The following is a 12,500-nucleotide window of genomic DNA, read 5'->3' on the forward strand; positions in this document are numbered from 1 at the left end:
CTAGTGCTATAGATTGGACTTTTTATAACGAAACCTGTACAGCTAAAAAACTAACATTTCTATCATTTACATGAGATTTATCTTTGAATAGCTGCTTTCGTTTACATTTTCCTTAGTTTAAACTTTTCTTATTATATACAGTAAGTTTGAGTTTGAAATACATTTTTTCAAGTGAAACAGTGCTGGAAAGATCGAGGTAAAATCGTGAATTTTAGCATGGCCAGTCATAAGTAGATTCCATGTTGGTTATTAAATAAACCTGGAAATTTTCTATCTATCTATCTATCTATCTATCTATCTATCTATCTATCTATCTTTCTTTCTTTCTATATATCAACGCATAAAATCGTCTGGTAGTTGAGTATGGCTTTTGATCTGTCAGTCGCCCCCAGTGGTAACTAAAGGGGGCGGGTGCGGGGGGGGGGGCGCGGTCCGCCCCGGGCGTCACCTTCCATGTCTGGTCTGGCATAATTCTAGATTTTTTAATATATATCTTTTAGTCGGAACACTGAACAGCGATTTATCGACTGCTGTTGGACAGTAAGCGATTTTTGACAATGGCAACCCTGGTTAAATAAATGATTGGGGTGTTAGGCTTAAAATGTGCGTTTAATTTTCACCACCTTAGTACTTCTTAGCACGGGAATGGGGCGGCACTTCAGAGTCCGCCCAGGGCGCCACTACCGCTAGTTACGCCACTGGGTCAATCGCCCCCTGAGCATCAAAAGATTTGGTGATTGACATTTCGATCTCCGGAATTTATAACGTGTATTCTGCTCGGGATGTATTTTCCCACAAACACTGACAGAGCTTATATTTGCTCCACAGCGGGCAATAAAAGGGAACAGCATTGGTGTTCAAGGTATGGTTTTATTAGTGATTAAAGATGAAACATTATTAGTCCATGCAAAATAAAAGAAACAGCCAATGCCATATTCTTGAGTGAGCATTCTAAGGATGTATGCCCTTCCCTATTTATTTTCATTATTAATTGTAATACGCTTGTTAAACATTCTGCATTTACATAAAGTGGCTTGAAAAAATTTGCTTTTCTTTTTATATACTATATAAAATAATGTGGAATTTTTCCTCAGACTTGGTATAATACCGTATTCTAAAAGACTGGGTATATTGCCGTATTCTAAATGACTGGGTATAATGCCGTATTCTAAAAGACTGGGTATATTGCCGTATTCTAAAAGACTGGGTATATTGCCGCATTCTAAAAGACTGGGTATAATGCCGTATTCTAAAAGACTGGGTATATTGCCGTATTCTAAAAGACTGGTTATAATGCCGTATTCTAAAAGACTGGGCATATTGCCGTATTCTGAAAGACTGGGTATAATGCCTTATTCTAAAAGACTATATAGTGCCGTATTCTAAAAGACTGGGTATAATGCCGTATTCTAAACCGGTAATAGCGAGTGTGAATGAGAAATTGCAATATCTGTTAGTCCGCTTATTTAAAGGTAAATTTCCTTAAGAAGGCTTCCTTAAGTCGGTCGTATGCAGGACGGGAAAGGTGTTCTAAAGCTATTTATAAATCCCAAATGGGAGTTCTAAGAGAGTTTGGATGGCCAAGAAAATCATGAAGAAATGGCACAGAATAGGAAATATTGGACCTGATGGAAATTCAGGTGGAAATTACACAGTAGTGGTGTTGCCACATGTAATTTGAGAGGCGAGAGCAGAGTCAGTTCCAACAAGTGGTGCATCAACGTGTTTACTGTTAATTAAGCATGGTTTTGGGTTAATGATAAGTTTATAGCAAGAAATGCAGTGTAGGGGTTTCAAATGCAAACAAGAAAGTTAAGATAAACAGTGCATAAATGAAAGAATTGCTGAAAGCCTAACCGCTTGTAACTGTCTAAGAAACCAATTTACATTAACGTAGTGGATGAAAAAAATGATCCATAGCAACATACCTATAACTCTCAACACAAACACTTTAGATAAGGCCACTATAAGACGAGTGAATTTAAAAAAAAAAAATAAAAAAAATGGTATTAGGCAGAATCTGGGGATTATTGCTGTCCCGTTTAAACGAACGATAAATTTTAATAGCATCTGGAAAATTAGTTGAAGTACGGAAAGGGTTTTCATCAATTCAACATGGATTTTGCTGGAACAGGATACATTACCTTGCTGCTTGTGAGAGCAAGAAGGAAAAGACTCATAAAATCGGTATTAAGTACAACCAGAGTCAACCCAGTTTTTGATAAACGGGCAATCTCATTATATACATGAAAACTTACGAAGTCACCTTGCAAATTGTTCGGAATTCTTTAAGATTGTCAGTTATCTCTGTCATCTTCGCACCAATGAATTAATGATACTCATATGTGTGTGTATATTATTTATATATATATATATATATATATATATCTATATATATATATATACAGGTATATATATATATATAACAAATATATGTATATACATCCATATATATAATATATTTATATATATACCTTTACATTATACATACATACATACATAGATGTATTAGGAGTGTTTAGGAATATTTAAGTGTCGCATAGGTAACTAATATGTACCATCATTTGCCCATATACGTGATGTAAAAGCGTAAGCCTCAGAATGCTATGCTAATAGTCCCCCAAATGATTTCCCATCTCTTTCTCTAACATAGATTAGCAACTCAATTATCACTTCCTGATCAACAGTGGAAAGTAGGAAGGCAGGGAATCAATTCTTTCATAACTCAGAGGAGAAAAATATATTTTCTGCTTGTCCAAGAATGAACACGGTAAAATAAAAAAGTGTACTAGTGGGTTAAATTCGTAATCTTGCAAGTAAAACCAGCACTTATCAATAAATTTCTGGTACAGTGTTTAAAAAGTTTTAATTCATTACATCTTGAAAACATAGATTCTTAACTCTCTTTCCCCCTGTTTACAATTTTGACGTCGATTCAGTTATTAGTTTGCTTTCTTCTCCTCTTATTACATGGTGTTTGCACAGTTCACTCTCTTTAATTTGTTTTATCTACAGTTTAATCCTCAGGAAGAACAGCGCGAATTATTTTCATTAATTCATAATATCACCATTTTTGCTTTTAGTCGAAATAACATCGTATGAGCTTTAAGACGATTTTGTTATATGCATTTTTACCAATCCTATTAAGGGAGCTTATCGTCTGGTTTTATTTTGCGGCTTAGCAGAGTATTTAGCTGTAAGTTTCCAGTAAATCCTGTGGCTGAAATCATATTTGTTGGAATTCAGGCATGTTCCGTTCGTTCTTCCTATTACAAATATATTTTGAAATCGTTTAATGTCTTTACTTTGTCCATTACATCAGTAAAACGTTTTGATGAACACTCAAATACTCTAAAAATACATCTGGAGAAGTTTAACTAGCATGTATCATTGACACGAGAATACAAATATATATATATATATATAGTATATATATATATATATATATATTATAAATAAATATATATATATATATATATATATATATAAAATATATATATATATATATATGTATATATATATATATATATATATATATATATACATTATATATATATATATATATATATATATAAATATATATATATATATATATATATATATATATATATATATATATATATATATAATATATATATATATATATATATATATATATATATATATATATATTTCAGAATCAGTGTTTCAACAAGAAAATATTCAATGATATTTGTATTTTCTATAGAAAATCTTCCACTATGGTTTTTTTTTTTTGTTCAATTGGACATCAATCATGTGTTGATCACTGCTAAAATCTCAGTCTTTTCTTAGTGTGGCCAATATGCTTTCAGAAAACTCTATTTATTGTCAGCCTCTTATTGTTTCCTTCAAATTAGAAAGATGGTCTTGTTATATTTGACTTTTCATTTCTTGACATCTTTCTGCGCAGTTTTTTAATGGGAATGGGTGATATTGACAGTGACTTTCTCTAGAATTAGCTCAGTTGAAGTCATCTGTATTGCTGGCTCAGCGTCACTAACTTCATTAAGATATTTTAGAGAGCACGTCATACCTATTGGAGGTAGGTGCTTTGGTATTGCGTTAAGCATGTGGCGATAGCGGTGTTCTTACTTTTTTTTTGATTTTGGAGAGACTAACTAGAATGAGGCAGCTTTCCACTGACTGGTGCTTTTAATAGGTCTCCATTGGAGGATTCTTCTGCCCCTTTAAGCAAAGAAGTTGACTGGCACAGTTCATAACTTATTGTAGTACTGGGGTAAGCTTCTCTAGCAGGAAGCCGTAGACCTGCTTCGACGGGGGGCCCAGGGTTAATTTTAGCCTCATTAGTCAATGTCGTAGGATAATAGGGGTTTATCTTCTCTGGACAATGTTTATGGCCTGCGAGTAGACTTTGGTGATGTAATAGATATACTAGGATTTCAGGTTGCTTTAGCACGCATGCTTTCTGGGATGCCTAACTCTACATGCTCAGTAAGTGATTTGTAAAGAGCTGCTTTTTTGTTTTGGTATTCTCACACAAATTATAGTCGTTAGGCCTGTAGTTCATATTGCAGTTGAAAACATTTGGAAAAGAAGTGCACTTTCCGTGTTCTGGTGATTAGCAAGTGTTACAAGTTGTGGCATATTAAAGACTTGATGAATGGAAAAATATAAATATGTACACATATATAGTATATATATATATATATATATATATATATATATATATATATATATATATATATATATATATATATATATTTACATTTATATTATATGCACAGTGTATGTATAGAAGACACATACACACACACACACACACATATATATATATATATATATATATATATATATATATATATATATATATATATTTTTTTTATATGTGTGCATGTGCGTGTGTCCGTGCACGATAAATTAATATTTTACTTTCTGAAAGAAGAATTAGGTAGTATTCACAGATTTACATAAAGTAGGATTGTATTTGATTGTTCATGTAGATAGAGGCCATTGTTCTCTTTTCTAAGCCGAATATGGAAGCGTGTAATTACCATTTTTGATGAATATTAAAAGGGTTGGTGGAAGAGGAGTTTTACATATTCACTAAATAACTGATAGGAATTATGAATAAAGCTAATTCAGAGATAAAGAAATACCCAGGACCAATATTCTTCTAGTTAAATCTGTTTTATCCTTCCAAATATATCTTAGAACTAAAGAAAGGAGGGTTTGAGATTTACCTAATAGCTCTTGTATTGTTTGTTCTTTATTTGGTAAGAAATTAGTGTCATTGTCTTTATTTTGAGAGTATGTCATTATATATTCTTATGAAACGTTGTTCCGGAACTGAGTCCTCATTAACATGTGAAAGGCAGCTTTGCACTTTAGATGCATTTATGTAAATTGCTTTAGTCAGTAGTGACAGCTTCTGAAAAATTGACATCACTATGCATAACGCTTTTCCCTTAGAAAAGAGAAACACATTAGGCAATAAAGGTTCGAGTTCCCTACCATTTCATGCCCAAACAATTTTCAAAAGCTCAAATATAAATGCAATTATGACCTATCACCCAGTGCTAAAAGCTGGTAATTAAAATGATTCTGTTTTTATTCTGGACCTAAGCAATATGGTAATGAGACATCTCCCTTAAGCTAAAGGTAGATTTATTAATTAGTTCGCTATTGCAATGACCACCTTGTCTTTTCTATGTTAAAAACATCACGGTTAAAAATATTTATTCAACTTATTCTTAGCTACAACACCTTTTAATGAAAAATTATTCGGCTTCTCTTGTGATCTTCAGCATGACGCTTAAAACACATTTCCATAACCCCGACTGCAGATTTCATTCATATTTTGTTATTTTAATGAAAGCCTTGCATGTAATCTCCTTAGGGTCATGCAAGGATGGCTCTTCTACAACGCAGCTTGGTTCTGGCAAAAACCGCAAGCTGAAGCGCTCTTGACGTCAGTGCCCATTGTAAGTACTTCCCACAAGTCCACTCACACGTCCACATTCACACATACAACAGAGACAGTACATGTTATGGCTATTTCTTTGTTTCGGTAACGTTAGCATGTAACGCAAAGCTCTCTTACGGCATTGAAAGCAGATTGTGCGAGGAGCAGAAGCTTCTGTGGATAGTGAGGGCTTTGGTTACATCTGTTCCATAAAAAAGGAATTGGGTTAAGTCTAACACTGGCGGCCAAATCCACGAAAGCGATTGATTTCAACTCACTCGTTTCGGAAGTTCATAGCAATGAGGCTATATTAAATCACCAGTAGTGGAAACCACCTAAATGACGTGCATTCTATTGTTCTTATCTTTGTAATGAGATTTTACTGTTAATGACATGACAAGGCAGTACGTAGATTATATATATATATATAGCATATATATATATATATATATATATATATATATATATATATATATATATATATATATATATATATATGAGTATGTGTATATATATATATATATATATATATATATATATATATATATAAATATGTATATACACATATGTATATAGCCTCATTGCTATGAACTTCCGAAGTGAGTGAGTTGAATTAAATCGCTGTCGTGGATTTGGCTGCCAGTGTTAGACTTAACCCAATTCCTTTTTTATAGAACAGATGTAACCAAAGCCCTTATTATCCATAGAAGCTTCTGGTCCTCGCACAATCTGTTTTCAATGCCGTAAGAGAGTTTTGCGTTACATGCTAACGTTACCGAAACAAAGAAATAGCCATAACATTTACTGTCTTTGTTGTATGTGTGAATGTAGACGTACGTATGTGTGTGTGTGTGTGTGTATTTTGAGTGGATATCCCAGGAAAGGCTGTTTTTTATTGCTTTATTACACGATTCCTACAAATTTCTCATAGTTATCAATACTACAAGTCTTCTTGAATTAATATCAGGTCCACAGAGTATAGTTTTGAGGAAAAATTCAATTTCACCGTCTTTCTCTGTCGATAGCTCTTATGCTTTTGATAAGTTGTGATAGTGTAAAGAATGTCCAAATTTTGAACACCTTAAGACAAACCATATAAGAACTCTCAAAATCTAACGCCAACCCTTCAGGTTTCTTGCATATATCATCCGGTTCTTTTCACAAACTTTAAGAAAAAGAGTCCTTATCAGCAATAGTACATTTATTAGTATGAAGGTAATTTGTTCAATCTTCATAAAATTGACGGGAGCGCCAAGTTGACAGAGAAGGAAAGCCTCAGACAGAATTTTTCCCCCTAGAATAAAATGCTTAGAACACAGGTGACCAGGAAAATCCTCAAAATGAACGTGTGCTGATGCATTCACCTGTATAGTATATGTATATGTATGCATTTATACTCGCATATGTATAAGTATATCGGCATGTTTTTAAGTTTGTGTACTTTAGTGTAGAGGCCCAGCGGGTGAATTAGAGTACTCTCTATATACAAGAATTATTACTCAAAACATAATTTTGAGCGAGTATGGTTATGGTACTGGAATAGCGGGAAGTCATGGGATTTTATATATTAAAGTAGGCAGATTCGTAAATGATGCACAATATCCACCCTGAACTGAACATCGAGGTAAAAACCAAAGAGCGTCTTGTAAAAGACGAGTAGAAAATAAAACATATCGAAATATATCTGGATTTATTTATAGGATTCAAACATCAGAATCAAATCCAGTAAAAGAATTAGCTGTATTTAAAATGTGGTTCACACATCAGCACTGTCACATCATCTTTAATAGATATTGGTTTGTAGAGGATATCAAATATAAGAGATTTTATTTCATAAAAATGAAATAACCTATGAAGCTAAAATCTGATATCTCATTGCTTATTTGATTACATTTTTGTTTTTGAATGCCTGCTGCATTTCGAAAATATATGCACATGAATATCCGCTCTAATAATCTTCTCTTGGAATTTGCCTAATTCTCTGCTAGTGAAATCAATTTAACCCTCTCTTCACAAAATTTGCGTAATTCCCTCTCCATTCAATTAGTATAAATCTCTTCTGATGAAATTAATGCATTTGTTCCTCATGAAATCCCGCGTAGGAAGTTGGTGCCGTCAGTGCACCTCATGCCGTGCACTGTAGGCTTTACTTAAGGTTCTTTGCAGCGTGCCTTCCGCCCCTAGCTGCAACCTCTTTCGTTCCTTTTACTGTACCTCCTTTCATATTCTCTTTCTTCTATCCTACTTTCCTCCCTCTCTTAACGACTGATTCATGGGCCAACTGCGAGGATTTCCTCCTGTCACACCTTTCAAGCATTTTACTGTCAATTTCCGTTTCAGCGCTGGATGACCTCATAGGTTTCAGTGCTTGGCCTTTGGCCTAAATTCTGTATTCAGTTCAGTTCAATCCTCATGGAATACTTGTGCTATTTTCTCCTTATGTAATTTATTATTTTTCTGTAAAAAAAACTTGTTTTGATTGTCCTAAAATACAGCCTTATGTAATTTATGCAATTTTGTATAGTTTCTTAAACATTTTATCCGTAAGATTCTCTCTTTACCTCACCACTTAGGAGACAAATAATGATGTTTAATAAGTAAAGAAGTTACATGGATAAATCTAAATTAGCTACTACGTTTCTGTCTCGTTTTCTGACCGTCTGCAATATGCATGCTGCGTAAAGATTGCTAAACAAGCAAATAAGCACGCTGTTAAGTCTGTATGAACTCTAACTGTTGAGTCTGTATGAACTCACGCTTAAATCTGTATGTAGGCAGAAACGTTAGATATATATGAACCCACACTTAAATCTGCATGAAGGCAGAAATGCGAAATTCGTCATTTAATCATTAACGACGTAAGAACAGTAGGGTACTTTGTAATACCTGGATGATTTACGCATCAATATATCAGAAGTTTGTACGATATTTACACACTCAGCTTCCCACAGAATTCAGACGCAAGATGGAAGAAGGGTAGCATTTGACGTTCCCCCTTCACCAGATTGATCAACAAGGTGCTTGATGCATTAAATTATTCATATATGTATAATAAGCTGTAACGAAATACCTCGGAGATTTTAGCAAGCATTTTTAAATACTCGTATCATTTCAATTTCCACCATTCCGAGGTATTCCATAATACCTCTATGATTTACGCATACATACAACGTATAGGTACTCATAAACTCTGTACAATTTCCACACATTTTGTTTCCCGCAAAATGCACACACAAAGCATCAGGAGAGTAGCATTCCATGTCTCCATTTCCTCAGCTAGTTCCACTCGGTCTCAATGGTCTTCCTCCTCATTCTGTTGCAGGGTCGTATGTTGGTCCTCGACTTGGCCTCCGAAATGGCGCCGCAGTATTCTCGACTGGAGTCGTACTTCGGGCAGCCTTTCATTTTTTGCATGTTGCACGACTACGGAGGCGTCGATGGATTTTTCGGCAACGTTGACGGTCTGCTCAGCGTGAGTATCATGATAACGAATGTTGATGAGAGACGGGGATGTTTGTCTGCATGTGCAATGAATTGTTTTGTTTCCGGTTTTTGCTTTTGTGGTTGCTCTTTTCTAACAAGAAATGGGACAGCGGATATCATTGTACTTATTTATTTGTCTTTGTTTCCATTTGTTTCTTCCTTGTATTTTTAAAGACATGCATCGTCAGTAGGAACCATTTCCTTTTTTGTTTCTTTAATGCTTGGACTTATTTTTTACCTGAGATATTTCAGGTAACAAATACAGTGGGGGCAGAAATTACTGATATGTTTCGTTTTGCATCTGTTTATATATTAAGTCTATTTTTGATGAAATATTCTTCGCAAGATTTTCTTTTTTTGTACGATTTGAAAAAAATGAACACTTGAAAATATAAATCATTATGCATTGATAAGCCTAAAGATTCTACCGATATTTGCAATCAAATGTCACTCATTTCCCAAATAAATGTCTGAGATAGAAAAAGAAGCAGACGGTATTTTATTACAAATCTCTTAGAAATTCCTGGAATTGTGATTCTTATATTCGCTTCCAGCCAAGTTATCAGCAGCTTCATTATGACAATGAATTGGTGCGTATCACCTTCTTTGTACCATTGTTCAAGTGTTCATATTTTTTTTAGAATATTCTCATTTCTGGAAGTAATGTACAAAAACAGTTGTAAGCAGTAGCATTTTAGAACCTGGGATTCAAAACAATACAGACGCTTGAGTAGCTTGAGTAGTACGAAAGAATAGGGTTGTGATAAGCAGAAAATATGAGGTGAATTGTAAACTGGATGAATATTCGTTCGTATGCTTCCCGGATTATGACTTGGTATTTCCCATAATGAATGCATCAGCAGTACATTAATGCGGATGTGGTATTTGTTAGATTTTGGTGGATTGTATTCTTTTCCTAATTAATAAGTTGTCACCAGATATTTAGGACAATTCATCGCGAGTAAAGTTAAAAGAAATAATATGAATATTTTGCATCACTGCCGGTTAAAATATACAGCTGAAATTATTCCTGCAATACAGGTGTCGGCATCCCGATGGTGAGCGATTGGGAATTAGCATATATTAATCGCGAAAGTTTTCAAACCTTAATCGGACTGGTATTCCATCAATTACCAAATTCATAGAAGTTTATAGAAGTTGTAACGGGATCAGAACCGTCCTCCTGTAACAGAACCAATGGAGAACGGGGCTTTTTCCCAGTTGGGCTGTCTTTGCTACTACTTACTGCAGCCATTATGAGAAAAGTTAGGGATTAGAGGCATTCACTAGACATTTCGGAATAGTCGCTCCTTCTAGTAATTTAAGTTATCCAAATATATTCTCATGAAAGAACAGAAAGTTTGTCGCGTGTAATTTACGAAAGTGATAAATGCTTTTCATTTTCCTCTCTCTTCCTCTCTCTTTGATTGTTAGATACAAATAAAACATGGAGGAGAGACAAGTTGTCATGTTATACTCAAGTCTAACGAAAATTTCTCTGGTACAGAGAGAAAATTATTTAATTTCGTGCCAATCGCTTCGCCGATCATACGCTAACGAACTGTTATGGTTTAGGTCCATGGCTCCTCGCTGAGAGAAATCTGTTCGGTAATTATTTCACTGTTTTGTTTTTCAAGCCCTCTAGCTATCATGGTAATTAGTTTCTCGAGAGAGCTCTCAAGAATGTAAAAGGAAAAAAAGTATATTTCGTTTTCTCGGAAGGACCCTGAAATGATAGAAAGAAACAAGACGATTTTTTCCTTGTGATATGTCATGAGATGTTGTTATAAAGAATAAGATTTTTTTTTCTAATTTATAGAATTTTGCCCATACCTTTTTCTTCAGATAGAAATTAGAACTGTGTGTAGCTGATCTGCTAAACAAAAGCCTCTATTTCAGTCGGTTTATCGAAAGGGGGAATCACTTCTCTGTGTCTGCCATTTCCATGATAAATTTACGCACCCGCGAAAATCTGATAATTTGTTTTGTTTGTTCGACATACTCTTGCCATCTCGTCGGATTTTGAAGAGAACTTTGGCTCTGATGAGCAGCGAATGGATTTTTTTTATTGATGTGAAGATTTTCTCTGGCTAAAAGAACAAATGCAATTGCTATTCATCGATTATTTTATATATATATATATATATATATATATATATATATATATATATATATATATATATATATATATATATATATATATATATATATAAATTGCTATTCATTGATTATTTATATATAAATACACACACATATTATATATATATATATATATATATATATATATATATATATATATATATATATATATGTGTGTGTGTGTGTGTGTGTGTGTATCAATAGAGCCATTTATTTTAAAGTCTTTTCATCGGCTAACCTTCAGTATTTTCCTGAATGAGTCGAAGACAGTGTTTACGTTCCAATGACTTGAGGTTTTCCTGCGTTAGGAAAAATTAAAACTCCGTCACTCATAATTATGGGGGGAAGCATTTACCACACATCTCGTTTCCCGCCAAATCTTAACATTGAATAACATTTACTTTGTAAAAAGAATATCAGAATTTCAGTCGAGAGCTGGCGTTTATTAGTTCCTACTGTATGTCGCTGCTTTAATACAGTTGGTAAATTAAGAGAAGATAAAAAAACATTGTATTTAAAAAAAAAAAGCACATTCATCTGTTTTTTCGTATGGAAATTACAATCATAAAAGTTTCTGCCAAACCGCATGTGGCTCCCGTTGCAATCAGAATCCAGCGCATTTGTGATTTTTTATGATTTTTGGAAAATTCCATATCTATAACGTTTTTATTCTAGGCATATATTGGAAATAATATTTACTGGCAAAGAAACAAAATGAATGAAACATTGTTTTCAGAAGCGTTTGTTTGTTACTTTGCGTGTTATCACGATCATTCACCTATCGTCAAAGATATTGCTACGAAATTTTCACTCGAGTTCTTGAGTTTTTTTTTTTTTCCTTTAGCATTAGTAATAAATTTCTGTTAATAATTTTCTTCAGCATTTGTTCTCAAAACACACATGGATTTTTAGAACATACGTACCACTGAGTAAT

At 33.8% G+C, this 12,500-nt stretch overlaps 1 protein-coding gene across 8 annotated transcripts in view; it reads left to right on the forward strand.

Moving 5' to 3' along the window:
* The window catches only part of LOC136835323 (alpha-N-acetylglucosaminidase-like), a 280,695-nt gene that overhangs the window by 130,903 nt on the left and 137,292 nt on the right, over window positions 1-12,500 (forward strand). For 4 of the 8 annotated variants that reach the window (XM_067098663.1, XM_067098665.1, XM_067098668.1 and 1 more), the window contains exons 10-11: window positions 5,879-5,963; window positions 9,267-9,416. In XM_067098663.1, coding sequence (XP_066954764.1) covers window positions 5,879-5,963; window positions 9,267-9,416 — 235 coding nt within the window. The remainder of the gene's footprint in view (window positions 1-5,878; window positions 5,964-9,266; window positions 9,417-12,500) is intronic. The other 4 variants (XM_067098664.1, XM_067098667.1, XM_067098669.1 and 1 more) reach the window with 1 other exon arrangement.

Source organism: Macrobrachium rosenbergii, chromosome 55 (assembly GCF_040412425.1).
Source record: "Macrobrachium rosenbergii isolate ZJJX-2024 chromosome 55, ASM4041242v1, whole genome shotgun sequence".
NCBI classification, from domain to species: Eukaryota; Metazoa; Arthropoda; class Malacostraca; order Decapoda; family Palaemonidae; genus Macrobrachium; species Macrobrachium rosenbergii.